Here is a 25,831-nt window from a genome sequence, read left to right as displayed (position 1 = left end):
GTTACTTTGTCGACCAAGACATTTTGAAAAAGGGAAGGGGCCAATTTAATCTTGGATGACTAAGAGACAAAAGACACAAACCCTAAGAGTTTCTAGGAAAGGCTTGTTTTGATGGTTAAACAAACAAATTATTAAAAACAATTGATGAAAGTCATCATCATCGTGCTCAGTATATCCCACTAATAGCAAAGCTATGGTAGGGTCTGAGAAGGGTAAGATGTAGACAGCCTTACCTCTATCCCATAAGAATAGAGAGGCTGCTTCCGGTGAGACCCCCGGCTCGATAGTAGTTTTGCATCAAGCCTTGGACATAAGGCGCATAACACTCAACCATCGGCACACCGGTCGATTGGTGCATGTACCCTTGTCTTTCGGTTATCAACGCCACCACATGCTGCCTGATTAACCTTCCGCCACTTTTAACGTTATTTTCACGAGACTAGTAAAATAACGTAAAAATTAGTGCAATTTTACTTTTACCCACCCGAGGGTTCACACACATATATATATTATATGCGCACATCGCAAATAGGGCGTTAAACAATTGATAAAAGTGTTTTTCTGTAAAGCAAAAGAGAGCCTTTAACAAGTTTTGTTTTATTGTGTTTTTCGTACCAGGAATAGATGAGTTTGGTCTGTTTTATAAATGGTTTCTAACATTTAATTTTTGAAAGAAAAAAACAGGCATAGCTAGAGAGCCAATAGAACCAGTGGTTTAAAACTTTAGATGATGGGAGAACACCCTAATTACTATTGGAGCTTGAATGGGAAGCTGCAACCACCACCCCTTGATCAACAGACAGTTAACCCAACTTTAATCACAACACCTGCTTATTTGCCGCCATCTTTCGACTTAAATCCTCTATATCACTTTGAATCTTCTCTACTAATGCCGACTGCAAACCGGCCTAATGCTTTGGCTGACCATCACCACCATGAAATCCAAGACTTTCCACTCTCATGGAGCCAATTAACTATGTAACACCTCTTTCTCTATATCACCATCTTCATGCATGCTTGGGAATACTTGCTATCCATCAAAACTTTAATATAAATATGCATTAATTAGTATCAATGGGAAATGTATTATTATGTAATATATATGATATCCATTTTCATGAAGTGTGCTAATGCGCTTATTTGAATATGATTATTATATGATAACTGAAATATGTTTTTGTGAAGGCTTTGGGATTGGTCTCGGGGTTTAGGCTCATATATTGTTTCATGTTCATTGAGTTATTAAACCTAATTAGTCTCTATATATACCCACTATTGTAAATTGTACAATTATCTTGTCTGAGTTGGTAAAGAAGAAACTCTAGTTGCCATGAACGTAGGTCACCTCTACCAAACCATGTAAATGCCCATGTTGTCTATTTTCTGCTTTCGTCTGTGCATGTGTGTTTGTTTTTCTGCTGCGTACTAACTCTGATTGATACCTAATAAAATATTCTTTCAGGATCGGATTAGCAAATGATCTAGAACAATACAACTTCGGAGCTGGACATGTTGGAGAAGTAAAGCAGGCATATAATTTAGATGGGACATCTACTAATGGGAATTCTAAAAGAGCTTCGGTTCATCACTCGTCAACCCAAAGCTCTCTGAAGGTAAAAAAAATTACCCCCCCCCCCCCCACTATAATTCCTTCACATATGTTATTGTTATTCATCGCACTAATATGTCCCTTGATAGATTTTCGAAATGCAATAATATCTGTTACAATAACTTTTACGCTCACAAAATAATTATAGGTGAAGGTTTTGATGATTGTAGCACATACTAAAAAATGTCCGTATTCTTAGATTTTTTGTACCTTTTGACACGGGTGTACTTACAAATACTTCACCTATAACTAGAAAGTGTGGTACGTTATAATGAATCAAGGTTTTTTGATAACAGAAATAAAATCGAGAAAATACGATTGATAAATCATAAGTGTAAACTTGCAAAAGAATTATAAATTGAAAGAATTAACAAGCGATCATTTCATGCAAATACACACTAAACACACATACATCTGTCATGTACATGAATTGCATATATATACATATGTATGAACCAGTGCGCTATTGAACCATCAGATCATGATGAGACGGTTGACTTACCAAGCTTGAATGTTTAATAACGTAACAATGCACGGATATAACATGTTGGTTACACATAAATATAAGATGCAAATTTTGATCAAAATACTTCTAATAATACTTTTGCTTGAAAATTAAGATGAAAATATGAGTTTCACTAACTTTGAAAACAAATAATCATATTTATATACAAGTTGCGTTCTCCTTGTTTAGAACTTTGCAACGAACTAATATATATATATATATATATATATATATATATATATATATATATATATATATATATATATATGTGTGTATGTGTTTCTCTTTCATGTGTACGTTTGATTGATTAATGTTTAGCTAGGCTTTTGTGGTTAATAAATGATCTTTTATAGGAAATCAATTAACTTGCACTAACAATGGATCTAATTGATCAGGTGAGAAAGGAGAAGTCAGGACGTGACAGAATATATGCTTTGCACCAACTTGTTTCGCCTTTTGGAAAGGTACGACATGCAAACTCTTCGATCTACATCCTCGTTTTATTGACTCTAAATCTTATACTTCAAAATCCATATAAAAGTTTTACCTACTCAGATATACATTTTTGCACTAATTAGCTATCTAGGCTTAGAACCTCTTATTCTGATTGCATATTAAATAAAATCATAAAATATTTTTAAAAATGACTAATGAGCATCATGAACAACAAAAACAACAAACATATACACCCGGTCAAAATCCCACTAACAACAAAGTTATTAGACGGGCCTGGGGTAATGAGCATCATGAAGTGTAGGCTTAAATGTTATAGAATACTTAAGGAAGTCGAAGTGCCAATTTTCATACGAACAAAACTTCTAACAAATATCCCACAAAAATACCTTAATTTTTTAACAGAATTAGTACAGCTTAGCGACAAAAACTAAGCGTAGGAAGTTTCCCGCGGAATTCCTACACAAAAAAGGTTAGTTGATGTCAGACAAATTTCTGACATCAACTAACCTTTTTTGTGTAGGAATTCCTCGGGAAACTTCCTACGCTTAGTTTTTGTCGCTAAGCTGTACTACACAAATTTATATGATTCAGATTTAGTACAGCATAGTTGATCTCTATACTTATTAAGTCTTTTTATATTAATATTTTTCAACTTTGAGTCATTACCCGATTTGTCATCTATCATTTCCGTATAAGACATCAATTGAACAATGAGACATGAATCATATTCAATCTCATATGGTGTTCAATCATTATTGTTCTCAATCTAGAATCAAAGTGGTCCAATCAAACACACAGTACGTTTGTGTGAGGCCTCACACTTCGCCAGTTTAAATCAACGATGGCGCCAAGATGTCTAAATGTTACGTATTATGTAAGAGTACAGAATCCCATACAACTCCCACTAAACTTCAGATTATTTCCAACTAATGCCTTTATAGCCGGCAATTACGCGACAGCCATTGACACTGATCAAAGAATATAGTAAATGAAAGTTCTAATATGTATCTCAGATCTAAGGATACTAAATGAGTACACCAATATCAAAACATCTTATGCCTTTATATTAGGATGGAAGAAATAATATCCGCTTTGGTTATAATAACCGATGAAAACAACTTTTACGCCGCGTCATACTCTAAGGAAAGACAAATTGGGTTTACGCCCACGCCATATCTCATATGAGGTTTTACTTATCTTTTTAGTTGGAGCCAGATTGACAATGCGGGCGGCGGTCATAAGGGTAAAGATCCAAAAGGAGTGAGGCAAGTTAGTTCTACACATCATCGATCGGGCCATGTTTAAAAAGGTTTGATTTCTCCTCTCGCTCACGCCATTATGTTGGGGTGTGCCGGGTGGAGTAAGCCATGAAACAATTCCATGCTCTTTTAGATGATTTATGAATTCTGAGCTGAGATACTCTCCATCTCGATCTGATTGAAGCATTTTAATAGTTTTCCTGAGTTGGTTTTCCACTTCGTTTTGAAACTCTTTGAACTTTTCAAAAGTTTCAGCTTGTGTTTCATAAGATACACATAAGCATATCGATTTTAATCGTCAATAAAAGAAACGAAGTATCTTTCATTATTTCTAGACATGGTTCCAAAGGGGCCGCAGACATCAGTATGTATGAGTCCTAGCAGATCCGTTACTCGTTCATTCTTATGAGTGAAGGAATCTTTGGCGAGTTTACCAGCTAAACAAGATTCGTAGTCATCAAAAGAGTCTTGTTTATGATTTAAGAATCCCTTATGATTAGAGTCTCTTAACTCGTGCCTTGCTTATGTGGTCAAGTCGGCAATTCCATAGAAATGCATCATTGAAGCCAGATCTGATACGTTTAGAAAGATTATATACATTATTGTTTATTTGAACATCAATCTCATAAATACCATTTCGAGGTTTGCCTCAAAATAAAAGACATCATTCAAGTAGGCAGAAATAACAACACCATTAAAAGCGTACTTAAATCCTTGTTTAAATAGTAAAGAAACTAAAATAATGTTTCTGGTCAAACCAGATGCAAACAAACAGTTATTCAAAGTAACTACAAGGCCATATGGACAAGCAAAACGATATGTGCCAGTTGCAAGAACTGAGACTCTCTTCCTATCACCAACGATAAGTTCCATGTTGCCTTGTTGCAGCTTATTCCAGTTTTCAGGCTCTTGTAAGACATTAACGATGTGGTAACCATATCCGGTATCAAATACCCATGTGTTGATAGAGACTGTGAAAATTTCAATAACGTAAATGAAAATACCTTTAGAGGCGCTTTAACCATTGGTCCTCTGCCTCTTCATCTTAGCAAGATAATCGGGGCAGTTACGCTTCCAGTGTCCCATTTTGTTGCACTTACAGCACTGGCGCTCCTCATAAGGCGGTGATGGTACCTTTGCAACACCCTTGTTAGTGTTGGTGGCAGACCTGGCAGCAACAGTAACCTTTTTCTTGCCTTTACCCTTATTACCCCGGTTCTTGGGTTTAGGCTTCTTAGCACCATCAGATCAAACCATTAGAACTTGATTAGTCTTAGTTGGAATATTCATATCAGCCGTTTTGAGCATACCATGAAGCTTCGGCACTTTCTTCACCCAGAAATTCATGTTGAAATTCATTACGAATTGGTCATAAGAGATGGGAAGGGAGTTCAAGATGAAGTCTGCTGCCATTTCATCTGACAGGGGACAATCAAGTTTCCTCAAATGTGCGATGTACCATTTCATTTTGACGACATGCGCACTAACAGAGGATCCTTGTTCCATTCTACAGCTAATAATCTGCTTCATGGTGTCATAGCGTTCTTGACGGGCTTGTTTCTGGAACATGCCCTTGAGTTGCTCAAGCATCTCATAGGCACCAAAATCTTCCAAGCCTTTAGCAAGCTCGTAAGACATGGTGGCTAGCATAATGCAAGCGACTTCAGCAGAGTCGTCTCTATGCTTGTTAAGAACCTTTATAGCAGCAACAGTATTGTTTTCAGGCTCGGTTAAAACAGGTCCATCAAGAACATAGTGTTTCTTTTCCTTTTTGAGAACAAGTCCCAAATTGCGGTGCCGTTCAAGAACGTTGGTGCCATTCAGCTTTTCTTTCTCAAGAATAGTCTTGAGGGTGAATAAGGAGTTATTATTAGTTGACATATGTTAAATAAGAAAAGTAATTTTAATTAGTATTTTTGATGTTTTAATCCTATTATCAATGACCTAATAACATTAATAAAATATGAACTTGAGAATCTGGCTTCCAGTTACTAATGGCAGCTGTAGCACACAACATTAGTAAGTGGTTAGGCAGACAGACAACGATTGCCAATTGTGAATAAAACACAACTCTCGGTTACGAGGCCTATTAAGACAACACTTGCCTAAGTAGATATGTTTAGCCTCATCTATGCCCACCTTAGTCTCTAGACAGCTATAGCACGTAACATGAGAGTAAAGTAATAGTCTCCCTGGTATGGTCACTTGTGAAAGGGCCGAATGTGTCAACGAAACCCTTTCACCTTGAAGGGATAGGCTAGAAATAAAGTGCAGTGTTGTAGCCCCAAACACTTGAAGTTTTATAGTATGCCTCAAGTGTGGCTTATAGTAGGATGACATAGACTATTTATTTTAAAATTGGGATTAATTTTAAATATACCGAATAAAGTAAAATTCCAGTTTTACTGTATTAATCGGGACAACTTGATGAGCACTTTCATCTCTCAGGACACTTAGTTTTATATAACCTATTAAAACTAAGTTTATCGTGATATGAATAACCAACTCTAAGTTAATAGTTAGCTATTAAGTTATTAGTTTTGGAAATTCAAATTTAGTTTAATTTTGCAAAAACATGATTGGTTATAATTTGTTTTAAATCAAACTTTGTTTTAAATACAAAATTTAACAAGTTGTAAAACTCCATTTAGAACTTGTTTTATATGATTGTTTTTAATATTTTAAAGTATTTTTATTGGTGTGAGGTTGGTTATTATATAACAATTATAAAAATAATCAACCACAAAAGCAATAAAATATGTAAATCTATATGGCCAAAATTTGTTCAATCTTGCTAAATCCTATTAGCAAAACCTAATGAGTCACGGGGTCACAACACACAAACAACCACAAGGATGGATTTGAGTGCATCCAATCGTCGTCTCAAGCAACTCCCATGGACTTCGTGATTCCCGTTTAGTTTCCATGGTCTTTGTCTTCATGTCTTCATTTATTACAACATTTACAAATAAATAAAATAAAATAAAAACCCTAACTATTACAAATTTGAACCATCCATATGGCCAAAACCAAAAACCAAAACCAAAATATCACAAACAACCACAAACACGGTCAGGCTAGATTTACATATTGCAAAACAATCACATAAAATTCTGGCAAGCTTTTGTTCAAATAAAACAAAATAAAAATTTGACCAAAACATAAAGTTGCCCAAAATTTAATTAGACCAGAAACTTAAAAAAAAAAATTTAAGTTTGTGTTCTAATTCTGGTTAAAAGAACGGTACCGATTCGTACGTTGTAACCAAGGCTCTGATACCATTGTTGGGTTTTATCTATTAAACCTGGTTTAATAAATGTGACAAATAATAATTAATCTTATTAATTAATAAATGCACAGCGGAAAGTAAACGAGTGATCCGCACTAAAACAAAACCTAACAAAATCCGGTTACAAATCATACGAGCATGGTTACAACAAAACTAATCAAATATATATAAATGTAAACCGACACTATATATATATATATATATATATATGTATATGTATATGTATATATATTACCTCAGTTAATAAAACCAGTCGAGACACAGAGAATTAATGAGCAACGCTAGGCAACAAACGAGACCCGACGGTGGCGTGCACTAGGCAACGGCAGCGGCGGTGAACAATGGTGGCGGTGGCAACGCGCGATGGCAGTGGCAACCGATGGACAGCAGCTATGGCAGCAGTGGTGGTGAGGTGCTCGGGACAGCAGCAGCAGCGGCTAGGAGGACGGCGCTCCACGGACGGTAGCAAGTGGCGGCTAGGGGCCGGCGGCGGTGGTGGTTTGGAGTTCTTGGAAAGGATTATTGCTTAAGGTGGCTAGGGTTAATTATAATGATAGGTTAAGTAGTTTATAAATTAACTAGTTAAACTAGTACAGGTCACCAAGCCCATCCCTTGTTTCTAAAAGCCCGGTCCATAATATCTCGTTAATTTATGTCATACCCGATTAACTAACTTAAATGGGTTTCACGCTCATTACCCAAGGTGTAAATCTAACGAGTTAAAACTCGGTCAGCCGCGTTGACTTTATCAAACCGGTCCATAAATCCAATATGTTTGGGGGTAGGCGAACTGTATATAGTTTGGTGCAAAATTCTATGGAGTTCGCTTGTCACCTAAGTAAGATTGCCAAGTTCACTTGTCACACCAGGAAACTCCAAAAGAAATTGTGAGAACGTGTATGAAGTGAACTTGCTGGATTTACTTTGCATACCAGCTAAATCCAAAAGAAATTGTCAAACCTTGTATGAGTTAGATTGCAGCGGTAGAGAACCGCCTTTAAATAAAAGTACTAAACAATGTCCTTATAAGTAGAGTTAGAAAATGTGTGGGTTATTGTCCTTAAATAGTCATTATTATTGATGCTTTTAAGTTTCATGGTTACATAGGATATGCATTTACATACGTCTACTTAAGTTAAGTTTACATTGTTAAACCATCATAGAACAAAAAGTATTGATAACTTTTAACATTAGTTGTTCAAAAATACAATTAACTAGTAATTTACCCGCGCGTTGTGCGGCTTCCAGGAGTTGAGGTGTTAACTCGACGTGAATTCAGTAAGTTTCGGTTACATTCATTACACTATCAAAACATAAACAAAAACAAAAACACAAAAAAATATAAAAATCAAAGAGGACCAATGGGGCATGTCGGTAGGTAAAATTCTGAAGTTAGTAAAACCCAAGCGCTATCGGTCCCGCCTGTTGAAGCGGTGAGTCTATGCAAATTTTTGGTCGGTTTCCGTCATGTTCATTATGCTTTTGGTTACATTTGTTACAGTGAATGAACAAAAACACAAACAATATAAATATTGAGGCGGACAAATAAGGTGGTGTCAGTCAGTAAAATCGGATGTTGATAAAACCCGAGCAATGTCGGTCTCGGGCGTTGAGACGAGTGAGTCTACGTGAATTTGGTTGATTTTCATGACGTTCGTCACAATACCAGAACTAAAACAAAAGGTTTGTTTGGTTACGTTCATTACAGTACAAGTAAAACAAAAAATATATATAATTGAGGTAGGCCAATGGGATGGCGTCGGTTGATAAAACCCAGACATTGGTCAAACTTAGGCAATGAGTCTATGCAAAGTTGGTCGGTTTCCATCATGTTCATTACGCTTTTGGTTACATTTGTTACGGTGACGGGACAAAAACAAACACAAAAACACAAACAATATAAATATTGATGCGAGCCAAAAAGGTGGTGTCATTCGGTAAAATTGGATGCTGGTAAACCCAAGCATTGCCGGTCTTGGGCGTTGAGGCGGGTGAGCCTACGTGAATTTGGTCGATTTTCATGATGTTTGTTACGGTATCATAACTAAAGAAAAAAAATTCGTTCAGTTACATTCGCTTTGGTACCAAAAGTAAAACAAAAAATATATATAAATTGAGGCGGGCAAATTCGGTTGGTTCCGTCACATTCATTATGGTACTGAAACTAAAACAAAAGACTTCGGTTAGTTTGCGTTACGTCTTGGTCGGTTCCGTCACATTCATTAAGGTACCGAAACTAAAACAAAAGAGTTCATTCGATTACCAAAACTAAAAAAAACAAAAAAAAATTGGTTGGCTGCGGCGGCAGCCATCACTTTTACTTATATATAGATAATTATTTGGTCATATAAAAGTTGAAGAACGAAGTTGTGTGGTATGTGAAGAAACACCAGTTCAACCCTTGGTCTAATTTCTTATCCCTTGGTTGAGGTCTAGTCTTTCCTGCGAGAGGTTTAACGTAATCAGGCTAATCTGAGTGTAATCACCTGCAAAACAGAACACCGTGAGCTCGTTACGAGAAGGAGAACGGGGGTCTCCAAGTAACCGCCCTCTGGCGTGAGAATCAGTATTGGTGATTAAGTAAGTATTAATAATCACGAAGCACTAGTGAGTGTTCTTGCTGTAAAGTCTGGTGATTAAGTAAGTATTGATAATCGCAAAGCACTGCCCTGGATCCCTTTACCATTGAGGTGTGAGTAATATTTATAGCCAGATAGGAGGAGAGAATATATGGGTCGCCTACCATGTCAGGAATTTCACCAATGTCACACCCCGTTAAGCGAATTGCGGAAGCGTAAAACGGAAATGCAACAGATACAACTGGTATCAAATACATTGTTCATAAAGAAACATTACTAACTAATTTACAATATATTATATCGTTCTAACATCTTTTACAAACTAGGTGATACAATCAAACCGGTTCTTCAATTACTTTACTTCTAACTCAAATGCCCATGACATCAATCACCAATCAGACACGTAACGCACAGGAAATTACTTCTCATACCTGATTACCTGAAAAGCATGTTAAAACAGGTCAACTACGAATAGTTGGTGAGTTTCATAAGTTTAACAAAATCAGTTTTGCGTACCACACAGTCATAGTTTGTATGTACGCGCGTATGTAAAAATATGTATTTATGTTTATATAAATATGTACAGCCATATCCTTGTGTGTGCATATGCACACATGTACGTTTATAATATAAATTCGAAATTTCGGTAAAATCGTGATTGTTTGTTCGTACTACCTGTTTCCGATTTCCGTGTTTAACCAACCACTGTGGACCCCCTTCCTCCCACAACGGTTCCACATAAACTCAACCACTGTGGCCCCCCTTCCGCCCACAACGGTTCCGCGTTAACATCAACCACTGTGGTCCTCCTTCCACCCACAATGATTCCACGTAAACTCAAACATTATATAGTGTACACGCAAATAATTAGTATATTCTACACATAGTATTTCTTACGGCTAATCACATAGCATGTATATAGACACATATACACATATAGTATTTATCACGTATCACCAAATAGTGTGGCTCCCCATCCGCCCACAATACGCACAATCACATTATTTTCTTAACATTCAGGTCATAATCAAGTTAGTTCATTTATAAGTTGCAGCAGAACTTGGCTCATAAGCCATACTCAACTTTAGTTTATAAGTTGCAGCAGAACTTGGCTAATAGGCCATACTCAACTTTAGTTTATAAGTTGAAGCAGAACTTGGCTCATAGGCCATACTCAACTTTAGTTTAGTAAGTTGCAGCAAAACTTGGCTCATAGGCCATACTCAACTTTAGTTTATAAGTTGCAGCAGAACTTGGCTCATAGGCTATACTCAACTTTAGTTTATAAGTTGCAGTAGAACTTGGCTCATAGGCCATACTCAACTTTAGTTTAGTAAGTTGCAGCAGAACTTGGCTCATAGGCCATACAAAACTTTAGTTTGTTACTATTGTGGCCCCCTTCCGCCCACAATAGCCCCATAATCATCACAGACCACGTTATCCCCATGGCCATTACAGACCACGTTGTCTCCCAATTTAGTTATGTTTAACATTACATAACATGTTTGTATAAACATGCTGTCACGTGTAATTTCATTATGTTTTGCAATTCGTATTATCTACACTCAATATATCAATCAACGATAATAATCATCTTTCATCAGCACGTAGTCAATCATTATGTTTGTAGGGACTTTTCATATATAAATGTTCAGATATTTTATATCCTGATCCGTTTTCAGATAGATAACGTGTATAAAAATGTTTTCCACCCCAAAATTTCGTAAAATAGTTTAAAGAGTGGGGTCATGAAACTCACAGTTTTGTAGGTACTCAGTGCGAGGTCAGCTCGGGGTTCGTTTCCCTTACTATCACTTACTCCCTATAGTCCATATTATAATAATATTAATATTTTAATATTATTATAATCTTAGTACTAAACTGGGCTGTATAACTAATCTGGGTATAGCTGGAACGCCCAGAAAGTGGCAATAGGCTTAGGTTGTGATGTTGTTCACAGTCTAATACATAAAACCGAACTTGGCTCAAATTCTGGTTTTTCCAGCTGGGCCAACTTGTTCGTTTACGCTTTCAGAAAACAGTTACGGGAAAATAAGCTTGGGTAAATTTATTGGTTAATAAAATGATTAAGTTATAAAGAAGGATCACATACCGGGGTAACGGATTAGCCTCGGGGCCCGTTTCCGTTTATTCAGTTTGATTTGAGAATAAACGCGCACAATATATCCGGATTGTCCAGGTTTTTCATAGAAAAGTTCGTTTTTACTTAATTAATCTGAAATATGATTTTTGATCACTCTTGGTGTTTTGATATTCCCGCAGGTTCGCTAGTCGCGAACTTGCCGGTTTTTATGAAAACTGGATTTGTTTAATCTTTAAATTAACATAATTAATTAACCGTTAATCATTAAATTATGAAAATTTAACCACTTATCAATTAAAATATGTAGATTTTTATAAAAATATTTCTGGAATTATTTACTAATTTATTAATTTATAAAAATTCATTTTGTCAGCTATATTTCCCCTGAAAATCGTCCGTTGACCCCAAACAATTTCCAAAAATTCCACAAAAATTCCTGAATGCTCAAATCATGTCCCAAAACAACCTGTATTAATTCCAGAATGTAAAAAGCTTGTTCAATATTCTTTTCGGCCCAAATTCGGCTATAAAAATTCACACGAACGCATATGTACAAATCACCTTTAGACTTCTCCAAATGATCTCAAAATTCATATGTGGTCAAAATACATCAAATCTGAGTTCTCAGAAAAATTTCATAATTTCTAAAGTATCTTAACTATTTTTCCCAAATAAATGTCCCAATTCGGTAATAAATTCGCCAAATATTCTCGGATGGTCGAAAAATTACCAAATTTAAACAGAGACTTATTGACATGGTCCCTGATTTTCTTGAAAAATTTCAAGGCCTAAAAATATGCACATCACAACCTTAACCTAAACAGCCCGTAAGCGAGTGTTTCGGCATTACCTTAGCGGGTTTGGCTCGTTTCCGACTTTCTAACCAAGTTTTCAGGTTCCTGTACTTCTAAGCAAGCTAGATACAAGTCCTATATCACAAACCAAGCAATTTTTCATCAAAATAACAGCCCTTAACTTAGGGTTTCGGCTAGTGCACAAAAACGAACTTTTGAACCGTAAAAACGCCGTTTCAACCCTTTCATCCGTGTTTATGGCCAAAAAATTTTATGTTTCTGATTTGAAACTAGGTTTAACATCAAAGTATGTTTTTGAATGATTTTTGAGAGTTTTACATGGTTAACTATGATATTTAACAATCAAGACATGTTTATATGTTGTTAAACGAGTTTAAACAAGCTGAGAATCGATTATTTAAAACCTCTTTACCTTTTTTCTTGCTGGTTTTGGCAGGGGAAGAAGAGTTCCAGAAGTTTAATGTGGAAAATTGTGTGAAATATCTAAAATCTAGTTTATATGTGAAAGGAAAATAAAAGGGAAAAGTCTTCTTTGGCGGGCTGGGCTCGTTGGGTCCCCTTTTGGGTCAATTTGGCCCACTTTTCTTGATTTACGTGCCCGAACGTGAAATTCCATGTCCAAATTTATTTCGGGTTCGGTTTTTTATACGAAAAATATATCGGGTACGACAAACAGTGCGAAAACGAGTGTTTTTCGGCTCTTTTTGTGTAAATTTATAAAAACATACTATACGTTTGTAAAAATCAAAAAAAAATTTCACAGATCGCTTAAAACATTTCAATTAAGTATTTGGTAAGTCTTTTTCGGCTTAATGGATGATACAATGCTTGGTTTGTAACTATCTTTCGCGTTTAAATCTATAGCGGGTAGTTAAACGAGCATGTTTTCGTTTAACTTGTTTGCTATCGAACTAAGGCCATATTACTAATATTTTAGCTTGCATAGATCGCATATCACTTATAGATGGCACCCCGGGATATCCGAACCATAACTAGACCCGTTTGGTTATTCGTTTGTTTTTTACGCAATAAGCGGTTAAACGCTTATTCGAGTTTGTAAGTACTAAGGTGTACTCGGTTTTGCCACGGATGTCACATTCTCCCCCAGTTAAGAAATTTCGTCCCCGAAATTCAATATGCCAAATATGCTCTTTTTGGGGAAAATTTTTATAATCATTTGTTTCAGAATTCATTTTTTTCTGTTTCCAAACACGTTTGATTCCCCGTTGTGGATTCCACTGAATTTTATTCAATGAGATTTTATTGTGTCGCAACTGTTTGATTTTCCCCGCTCAAAATTTTCACGAGTCTCTTTATAGAGTTTAGTTGTATAAAAGTTTTCAAATAGTACTAATTCCGCCATGTCAGTAAGGCACTCGTTTTGATTCGATATATGAAATATCGGGAGTGAAATAATTTTGTTTAATACGTTATGGGGTTAACTTTCAAGGCAATTTTGTACAGTGCTATATATTTTAGAATCAACTCACCGTTCCTCAAGTCAACTAACAACTTTCAAAATTTGATGACTTCTCGTATTTCTCAGTATAGCTCTCTTATTAGCCTTAGGCGGCCTTCGGTTTGTTATTAATATTACGAGCTTTATTTATGATTCTCGAAATCGAATCGGATTTTGTATTTTGGGGGTCACCATTTTTCAATTGAATAAGGTGGCGAGTTATATTCTTGCAAGTGTAATATAGTATATTACCACTTGTATAATATTATGATGACTGTTAATGTACGAAGATTGAAATTACTGGTCTCACTTTCCTCTATTGTTTAAATAGTTTATATGGTTTGATTGTTCGTTAGAGGACTACAGCCCGTGCTCAGGTCGATTCGGGACATAAGGTTTCATACACAATTTACTAAGGATAAGATTTTGTTAAGGCGTTTTTTTTTTTAGTTGGGTAGTTGTTACAAATCAGAAGAAGGTATTTGGAGTGGATTAGTCTGGGAACTATCCTTCAGCTTGAATTGTTTTCTCGGGATGTTTAAGGAACACATGTTAAGGGTTCCATTTTAGTTTGTTTCCCACTTCCAATGGGGTATCTCGAATTGTTGTAGCATCTCCGAGGATCTTTAGTATTCCCCCAGAACTTATAATAGTGCACACTTTACAACACATGAGCCTATGATTCCTTCATAGATTTCGCTTGCATCTTTATACTAGTACTCAGTTTATCCAAACATCTGGCCTGACTTTTCCTTGTTCATCACTTGGTTATTAAGGCTATAAAAGTTTAAAGTTCAAGTTTCGGTTACGGATAGTATAGTTTTCCTCATCCGTGTTTCGTCATTGGGGTACTAGGTTTTGTTCCGTGTACGAGATCACTTCTTTATCTAGAAGAGGCAGTATAACAGTTCTATTTCTATATATAACCTTCATTTGAACTCAATTAACTAGTCCATACTGACTATTACACAATGACTCCTCACTTCCACCGGGAGTGCATCGATAGGGAATAGCTAGTTATGTAGAAGAGGGTAGTTTTTCGAGTAATATGGTTAGTATTTATAGTCTTACTTTTGGTGGTTTCTATAGTATACAGAATTGTTATTTTACTAGACGGTATATTTTCCAAGGTAATAACTTGTAGGAACGAAACGTCTATCAGTGTCCGTAATAAATAAACTAAAGTATATTAGGCATTACTAAGAACGTAACTGTTACTACATTTGTTCTATCCAGTTTATTCACAATACTTGACCCCTAGTCAAGTTGGACGTCGATGCCGGTCCTTGCCTTTGTCTTCCCGTCGCAATTGGGTTCAATTTAGGGCAGTCTTTCTTGATGTGCTTCACACTACCACACTCATAACAGGCATTACGGTTTATTATGGGTTGGTTTTGGTAGGCTGGTTGTTGTCGTGTTGGTTGCAGTTGGGGTAGTCGTGAGTCCTGGAGTTGGGTTGGTGGATTTATAGTATTCATAACGGTTCTACAATTTCGGGCATAGTGTCCCACCTTCCCACATTTTTGACACACATTGGTCCGACATTCACCAACATGATGATAACCACATTTTCCACACCTAGGCAAAAGCCCGTTATACTTATCTTGCTTCACATCGGAACTGATCATACCGTAATTTTGTATTGCAGGGCGCACACATTTATTCTGTTGTCTTTCTTGTATTCCCGCTCCATAATTGGTTCGTTTTGTACCAGATGATTCCCCGGGCATTCTTAACGCACCACTTCTAATCAAATCAGAAGTTACAATGCCGGCTTGTAACACGGCATTTTCGAAAGTTACAGGGCCAGTTGAATTAACCAAACTCCTGACTTCGGGGGCTAAACCCCAAATGTAGCGTTCAGTACGTTTAGATTCTGGAGTAACTAACCATGGGACTAGACGAGTCAGTTCGTTAAAGCAATGGGTATACTCCAAGTGATCTGCACCCTTCATTTCTAGATTCCAAAGTTCTTGCTCTAATTTCTGAATTTCGTTTATCGGACAAAAGTGTTTTATCATAAGATTTTTAAGTTCTGTCCAAGACATACGATTGGTTGCCTCTTGTCCTCGAATTTGCACAACAGTATTCCACCACATTAGCGCGTGGTCTACAAATGTAGAAGTAGCAAATTTGACAATACAATCTGGTGGACAGTTAGTGATATTAATGATGGATTCAGTCTTTTCGATCCACTTTACCAGTCCATTTGGTCCTTCAGTACCACTAAATTCCATAGGTTTACATAGCATGAAGTTCTTAAGTTGATATCCGTGTTGCGGGGGATTTTGATTGTTACAACTATTGTTCAAGTTCGGTGGGAGATTATCATTATTGAAAGTAATATTGGTATTCAACGGGGGAGTATTAGTTGTGATAGTATCATTATTTATCGGGGGAGCATTTGTGGTTGTATTAGTATTTGTTGGGGGTTAGTATTTACGGCCGCGTTAGCGTTCGGCACTTGATTTGTATTCATAGTTGTATGGATACCAGCAGCGAATTGTGCTGCTATTGTTGGAAGTACTGTTTGTAGTTGTCGAGCGATCATCTCGGCTATATTTGCCTTCGACAACGTGTTTACTTTCTTCGAGGCCATTATATAACAATAACCGATTATCCCACAATTAACAAAATTCACATGCGCTAATAATCACAAAAGGAATTACAATAAGAAGTAATCAGGTATTTCAGTTAACACGTATATATCACACGGGTTTGTTCTCGAGTTTGAATACTAAGGATAGTACGTAAAATTGGCCTAACAACAGCCAAAGTTTGCATATATATTAAAAGTTGTCATCTCATGACAAGAAATTTTAACCCAATAGGGGTCAATGTTTGTATTAAAAATGCCCAAATCGTCCTCCCTATTAGCATAGCGCACCACCATATGCTTGTATGGAGTATCAGAAGTTATACACGACAATACCGTACTATCCTTACCTATCAAAGCACGCGTTATAACAATTATAATTAGTTCACAACTTGTACGACAATTGTTCCGATACGATCCCATTATTGGGAAGCTGTTTTTGTTCGGTCTCTCCCGTAGGTAGATATTTGCTCGTTACGAGTTTAATCAGTACGTTATAATGGGAATGCATGTGTATATTCCACCTGACTTCTAAATGTTTGTTAACTAATATGGTAAAATATATTCTTTCGCCAGGTCATTCAGTTTTCGTAGCCATGTCGGACTTAATAAAAGTAGTAGTTTACTGGTTGGAGGTAAGTAGGTTCCATTCCAGTCGGGGCACGTCATCATTTCGTGAATATGGGGTTTTCATTTTATAATAATCGATTGAAACCACGTAATATAGGAGAGGTTGAAGGTTGTCGAACATAGATGATTCGAAGAGTTTGCTAGTTAAGGAGGTTCATCAGAATTAGTTGTACTGGTGATATGTAAAAGAAATTATTATTATTAATATTTCTTTTTGAAATATAATCAATACATTATATGTACTAGTAGTCACGGTCTGTTTATAGAATTAGGGACTCAATAAAGTAGTTATTATATTTATAATTCAATAAGTTGGATTCACCACTAAGTATTTCTCCCATGGATGGTGTTTGTTTTTCAAACAACAGAAATCGAAGAATAACCAGAAAATAGTTTAGTTTAGTGTCAAAGAAACGAGTACATGAAATAAAGGTTAGACCCATGCTGAGAGGTATTATATGTATATATATATATTCTTGAAATCATTGTCTATAGAATATGCCTCCAACTGTTCTTTCCCAGGCCTTGCATATTAAGTCCCTTAGTGGTTCCGCATATCACCAGATTTAGTTTGAACTTGTTGAAGCATTCTCATATTCTCACTTACAAGCAACACCGGTTCTTTAGTTGTCATAAGGCTACCCGATCTCGATATCCTTCGATGCAATCGTTAACCAGAAGAAAACGTTTTTCGGTAGCTTAGATCATCGTAAAGGATATTATTAATTAATACCGAAATTAAATATTTTATTTGTTACAAACAGGTATAATATTAATTATATAAAAAAATATATATAATGTAAATTTTGATACGATATAATTTTAATCATAATAGGAATAAATATTGATTATAACCGAATATAATATTTGTTACAATAAGATTCAATATCATCGGTAGTACCGTACGTACACATATCTCTATACCTCGTCTCAGATAAGCACGTATGCACATTTCATATATACTCATCATCACCTTTATACATGTATGTTGCCATTTTTACCTAACAGTATGTTCCGCGACTTCTTCCCGAATTCCCTCGTACAAGCAAGTCTGTTATTACGTTCCGGACCATAATAACTCACTTGCCCTCCGAGTTCATCTCGGCATCCATCAGTATCTATCGTTACTCATTATTAACTTTCCCAGTGATAATCGAGCCTACGGTTATATTATAGGTATCCTATGGGATAACCTAATTCTTTATAACCAATGGCTCTGATATCAACTTCTGTCACACCCCGTTAAGCGAATTGCGGAAGCGTAAAACGGAAATGCAACAGATACAACTGGTATCAAATACATTGTTCATAAAGAAACATTACTAACTAATTTACAATATATTATATCGTTCTAACATCTTTTACAAACTAGGTGATACAATCAAACCGGTTCTTCAATTACTTTACTTCTAACTCAAATGCCCATGACATCAATCACCAATCAGACACGTAACGCACAGGAAATTACTTCTCATACCTGATTACCTGAAAAGCATGTTAAAACAGGTCAACTACGAATAGTTGGTGAGTTTCATAAGTTTAACAAAATCAGTTTTGCGTACCACACAGTCATAGTTTGTATGTACGCGCGTATGTAAAAATATGTATTTATGTTTATATAACTATGTACAGCCATATCCTTGTGTGTGCATATGCACACATGTACGTTTATAATATAAATTCGAAATTTCGGTAAAATCGTGATTGTTTGTTCGTACTACCTGTTTCCGATTTCCGTGTTTAACCAACCACTGTGGACCCCCTTCCTCCCACAACGGTTCCAGATAAACTCAACCACTGTAGCCCCCCTTCCGCCCACAACGGTTCCGCGTTAACATCAACCACTGTGGTCCCCCTTCCACCCACAATGATTCCACGTAAACTCAAACATTAAATAGTGTACACGCAAATAATTAGTATATTCTACACATAATATTTCTTACGACTAATCACATAGCATGTATATAGACACATATACACATATAGTATTTATCACGTATCACCAAATACTGTGGCTCCCCATCCGCCCACAATACGCATAACCACATTATTTTCTTAACATTCAGGTCATAATCAAGTTAGTTCATTTAATAAGTTGCAGCAGAACTTGGCTCATAGGCCATACTCAACTTTAGTTTATAAGTTGCAGCAGAACTTGGCTCATAGGCCATACTCAACTTTAGTTTATAAGTTGCAGCAGAACTTGGCTCATAGGCCATACTCAACTTTAGTTTAGTAAGTTGCAGCAAAACTTGGCTCATAGGCCATACTCAACTTTAGTTTATAAGTTGCAGCAGAACTTGGCTCATAGGCCATACTCAACTTTAGTTTATAAGTTGCAGCAGAACTTGGCTCATAGGCCATACTCAACTTTAGTTTAGTAAGTTGCAGCAGAACTTGGCTCATAGGCCATACAAAACTTTAGTTTGTTACTATTGTGGCCCCCCTTCCGCCCACAATAGCCCCATAATCATCACACACCACGTTATCCCCATGGCCATTACTGACCACGTTGTCTCCCAAATTAGTTATGTTTAACATTACATAACGTGTTTGTATAAACATGCTGTCACGTGTAATTTCATCATGTTTTGCAATTCGTATTATCTCCACTCAATATATCAATTAAATATAATAATCATCTTTCATCAGCACGTAGTCAATCATTATGTTTGTAGGGACTTTTCATATATAAATGTTCAGATATTTTATATCCTGATCCGTTTTCAGATAGATAACGTGTATAAACATGCTTTCCACCCCAAAAGTTCGTAAAATAGTTTAAAGAGTGGGGTCATGAAACTCACAGTTTTGTAGGCACTCAGTGCGAGGTCAGCTCGGGGTTCGTTTCCCTTGCTATCACTTAGTCCCTATAGTCCATATTATAATAATATTAATATTTTAATATTATTATAATGTCAGTACTAAACTGGGCAGTATAACTAATCTGGGTATAGCTGGAACGCCCAGAAAGTGGCAATAGGCTTAGGTTGTGATGTTGTTCAATGTCTAATACTTAAAACCGAACTTGGCTCAGATTCCCGTTTTCCCAGCTGGGCCAAGTTATTCGTTTACGCTTTCAGAAAACAGTTACGGGAAAATAAGCTTGGGTAAATTTATTGGTTAATAAAATGATTAAGTTATAAAGAAGGATCACATACCGGGGTACCGGATTAGCCTCGGGGCCCGTTTCCGTTTATTCAGTTTGATTTGAGAAGAAACGCGCACAATATATCCGGATTGTCCAGGTTTTTTATAGAAAAGTTCGTTTTTACTTAATTAATCTGAAATATGATTTTTGATCACTCTTGGTGTTTTGATATTCCCGCAGGTTCGCTAGTCGCGAACTTGCCGGTTTTTATGAAAACTGGATTTGTTTAATCTTTAAATTAACATAATTAATTAACCGTTAATCATTAAATTATGAAAATTTAACCACTTATCAATTAAAATATGTAGATTTTTATAAAAATATTTCTGGAATTATTTACTAATTTATTAATTTATAAAAATTCATTTTGTCAGCTATATTTCCCCTGAAAATCGTCCGTTGACCCCAAACAATTTCCAAAAATTCCACAAAAATTCCTGAATGCTCAAATCATGTCCCAAAACAACCTGTATTAATTCCAGAATGTAAAAAGCTTGTTCAATATTCTTTTCGGCCCAAATTCGGCTATAAAAATTCACACGAACGCATATGTACAAAACACCTTTTGACTTCTCAAAATGATCTCAAAATTCATATGTGGTCAAAATACATCAAATCTGAGTTCTCAGAAAAATTTCATAATTTCTGAAGTATCTTAACTATTTTTCCCAAATAAATGTCCCAATTCGGTAATAAATTCGCCAAATATTCTCGGATGGTCGAAAAATTACCAAATTTAAACAGAGACTTATTGACATGGTCCCTGATTTTCTTGAAAAATTTCAAGGCCTAAAAATATGCACATCACAACCTTAACCTAAACAGCCCGTAAGCGAGTGTTTCGGCATTACCTTAGCGGGTTTGGCTCGTTTCCGACTTTCTAACCAAGTTTTCAGGTTCCTGTACTTCTAAGCAAGCTAGATACAAGTCCTATATCACAAACCAAGCAATTTTTCATCAAAATAACAGCCCTTAACTTAGGGTTTCGGCTAGTGCACAAAAACGAACTTTTGAACCGTAAAAACGCCGTTTCAACCCTTTCATCCGTGTTTATGGCCAAAAAATTTTATGTTTCTGATTTGAAACTAGGTTTAACATCAAAGTATGTTTTTGAATGATTTTTGAGAGTTTTACATGGTTAACTATGATATTTAACAATCAAGACATGTTTATATGTTGTTAAACGAGTTTAAACAAGCCGAAAATCGATTATTTAAAACCTCTTTACCTTTTTTCTTGCTGGTTTTGGCAGGGGAAGAAGAGTTCCAGAAGTTGAATGTGGAAAATTGTGTGAAAATATCTAAAATCTAGTTTATATGTGAAAGGAAAATAAAGGGGAAAAGTCTTCTTTGGCGGGATGGGCTCGTTAGGTCCCCTTTTGGGCCCATTTGGCCCACTTTTCTTGATTTACGTGCCCGAACGTGAAATTCCAAGTCCAAATTTATTTCGGGTTCGGTTTTTGATACGAAAAATATATCGGGTACGACAAACGGTGCGAAAACGAGTGTTTTTCGGCTCTTTTTGTGTAAATTTATAAAAACATACTATACGTTTGTAAAAATCAAAAATATTTTCACGGATTGCTTAAAACATTTCAATTAAGTATTTGGTAAGTCTTTTTCGGCTTAACGGATGATACAATGCTTGGTTTGTAACTATCTTTCGCGTTTAAATCTATAGCGGGTAGTTAAACGAGCATGTTTTCGTTTAACTTGTTTGCTATCGAACTAAGGCCATATTACTAATATTTTAGCTTGCATAGATCGCATATCACTTATAGATGGCACCCCGGGATATCCGAACCATAACCAGACCCGTTTGGTTATTCGTTTGTTCGTTACGCAATAAGCGGTTAAACGCTTATTCGAGTTTGTAAGTACTAAGGTGTACTTGGTTTTGCCACGGATGTCACAACCAATCATGAAGCTCCCACGTGCGCTTAGTAGGTTTGTGGGTAAAGGAGTTGACTGACGGTATAATTTGTACTATGTAGAGATTATCATCTATGTGATGTCATTCCCTTATTGGCTGAGCCTCCCTTTCATTAAGATACTTCCTTTTTTACTAGGACTATCATCTATGTGATGCTATTCCCTTATTGGCGCTACATTTCCCAAAGCGTCAGGGAAGATTTGGCGCTTGACCAGGTGTAACCTGGTGCCTAAAGTAGCGTTTTAGCGCTGAGTTTGGTACCCTACCTCTTCAGTAGTTTATATACAAATCTTGGTGAGGGGCTTAATTTAGTTTCACTTTAATGGATCAATCACTAAGGTGCTGTTTGTTTATTAATAAAAGGTTCACGCATTCTCTTTTGTCTCGCCACGCAGACCACGCGTAGACATTTCCGTCCGCCACCACAATCGTCCACCTCCACTATCACCGTCCAGCATCACCACCACCACCTCCTACCAGAGTTCATACACTACCATCAGCTTATTTTAGCAGTCTACATACGTTAAAAAAACAATCTTTTTCTTACAGACTGCGGAGGTTTAGTCCGCCTCTTCTTCTACAGATGTGATCCTCAGAACGCAGACATTTTACATATGCAAAAACAAACAACACCTAAGTATCTTATTTAAACTATTATTAACATAAAGTGGGAATTAAACATCATTTTCAACTTTAGTTTGAAGAATTAGTAAAATTAATCAGTTGAGATGTTTACTTAGTAACCGGCAGATTGCCTAAAAAAGTTGTTAATTATCACTTAATTACTTTTATGTAGGATGGGAAGGCACTACCTAAGGATCTTGCGAGTAAAGGTTTATGCTTGGTTCCGGTGACTTGCATGGATCATATTAACACTACCAATACGACCGGCAATAGTACAGAATTCTGGACACTAACACTTGATGGTGGATTCTTAGAACTCGGTGTTCTTTGAAGTCAAACAACAGTTAATATTCTACCACACCGTGATTTTATTTTGCTTGATGCGTGCTTTTGTGTTTCTACGTAACTTTAAATGCATGAAAGGATATGACAGTTAATTAGCGTAGTTATCTCCCAACACCGCTACTCTCTAGGTAAGAAATGTGATGGTTATATCACATGTGCTGTTTGGTTTCATGTATATAAATCCCGATAGTGTGTGCAATTGTGTAAGTTAATATTTATTGTGTTAATGTTATGTGAAAACTCTAGCCATTCTTCTACCAATTCACATACTACAAATCATAAAAATTTATTCAAATCTATAAAATAAAAAATAAATATACTACGTTCTCTTCCCTACATAGTGGTACCAGAACCACAACTAATAAAGAATCCAAGATCAAGATCAGGAATCTCTAAGTCGTGAAGCAATTAATAGAATTTTGATCAAAGATTTCGAACAACCCGACCAAACAAAGGAAAAGAAGAACTGCAACATGATCGTAGATGATTATAACATAATATCACAAAATAAGAGGCATATAATACTTGGAACGAAAGGCAACAACGATCAACAGATCAAATAAGATATGGTATGTAGATCTTTCATACAAGTACAACAACCACATAACCGGAGACATAAATGCATTTGTCACTTTTATTTAAACTGTTGGTAGCGATGATCAAGTTCAATTTGGAAACAATCAATTTACAAAGACGTAACATATAGTGATGTCAAATTCAACACAAAACAAGTACAACAATCTCAAATGTATTTTATGATTCAGACATTTTAAACGAAAGTCATTAAGTTTTACATAATTAATTGCACAAGGTTTTGGCATTTTAAACTAAAGTAGTTAAGTTTAAAAAACATCTACACACTCACACAGTCTGAATGTGGATATAAAATCATATGATGATAATGATGAAAAGGAATCAATATCAAATTGGGAATAAAGTGATAAGTGATAACACAAGGAATGTCAGTAAATATTTGGCATCATTCTTTTTCTTTTTAGATGAAATTTTCATTATCAGACATTAATTAGTTATTTTTCCAGTATATCTTTAAAAGAATATTATTACTAGGCAACATTTCATATATATTACTAGAGGTAGGGTACTTATCCAGTAAAGACAAGAAAGGAAATCCCTCTACGACCATGAACAACCAATGACGAAGAACCTCAAAGAAGTTAACCAAACACATTCACCCGCGGGGAAGAACACTCTCCACGGAGAAACATGTATGTCATCCGCGGGAGGATACACAAGCCTCCCGCAGGAAGAACACTTAGTAATCTATAAAGAAAAAAAGAAACATGGAGGACTTGTCATGATTAAGCGCAGGTCAGCACGTGATAGGGAAGCGAGAGCCACTCATAGGCTGAGCTCCTATACTATCCACCTGTTGGAAAAAACGACCACCTAGCCACGAACGGTAAACAAAAGTGCAAAATTAATCTTCGTCTGGCTAAACTTTTTCCCGACCCGAAAGAACCAATGAGGATGCAACCAAATAGAGTATTTTAAATGTAACAAGAGACACAAAAATTTTAGTGTGGAAAACCTCTCAAGGCGAGAGTAAAAACTACGGGACTACTAGAGCCGTTTCAAATCCACTATCACCAATAATAGCAATACAAAGTCTTCTCTAGGTAAAAATAGAGGCATACACAAATCATCATATACTTGGAACAAACAATTATTTCAAGTATATGGAATAAAATAAACGAGTAAGAGGTACCACCACAAGAGAATATATCAATCTCTGGAACGTCTCTTCTCTTCACGAACACCACCAGATTGGAGCACCAAAAATAAAAAAAACTTCTCTTCGTCTTGTCTCTGATTGTCGATTGAAGAAGAGAACCAAACAAAAGATACCCTCAATTCCTTTCGTATACGTGTCTTATATTGGCTGAATAATGAATGCTTCAAATTGTTCTATATATATTGCGTACGTAATGTCGTCAACATACAAAACCCTTTTGTTATTTTCTTGTTATAAAAGTCTTGGAGCCCACAAAGACAACTTGTGGTCACGGCCCAAAACAGAATAACCAAATTTGGTTTGGAATGCTATTGGACAGTGATTAGCAACAAAATTATATAATTTATTTTTTTTCTTTTCCTTTCTTATTATTAATAAATAATAAATAAATCCATGTAAAGATAAATTGTTGGGCTTTCTCATGGGCAAAAAAATACCCCAACAAATCTCCCCCCTTTATGTCTATGAGAAAGAACTCACCACCTCGGTGAACAAGCAGCATATCTTCAGTTTCTCCCTAGCCACAGCTTTGGTCAACATATCGAAACAATTATCTTCAGTGTGAATTTTATCAAGCTCAGACAACTTGTCTTCAATTGCATCTCTAATCCAATGATACCTCACATCAATATGTTTTGTTCTTTTATGATACATAGAATTCTTAGCAAGGTGAATAGTACTTTGATTATCAACAAAGAACCACATAGCGCAGTTGCATAAAGCCA

General features: G+C 36.0%; 1 protein-coding gene across 1 annotated transcript; it reads left to right on the top strand.

Moving 5' to 3' along the window:
• The first annotated feature begins 730 nt into the window (after positions 1-730).
• LOC143625692 (transcription factor bHLH110-like) lies at positions 731-23,339 on the top strand. Its single transcript, XM_077095964.1, has 4 exons — positions 731-978; positions 1,463-1,613; positions 2,510-2,578; positions 23,181-23,339. Exons 1-4 carry the CDS (start codon positions 731-733, stop codon positions 23,337-23,339), a joined length of 627 nt encoding a protein of 208 aa, XP_076952079.1.
• The last annotated feature ends 2,492 nt before the right edge of the window (positions 23,340-25,831 follow it).

The sequence above is a fragment of the Bidens hawaiensis genome, unplaced genomic scaffold (assembly GCF_021521415.1).
Source record: "Bidens hawaiensis isolate Kalapana, Puna unplaced genomic scaffold, B.hawaiensis_p1.1 tig00004192_1, whole genome shotgun sequence".
NCBI classification, from domain to species: domain Eukaryota; kingdom Viridiplantae; phylum Streptophyta; class Magnoliopsida; order Asterales; family Asteraceae; genus Bidens; species Bidens hawaiensis.
Note: the sequence above shows the minus strand (reverse complement) of the source record. Positions and strands in the feature narration are given on the sequence as shown.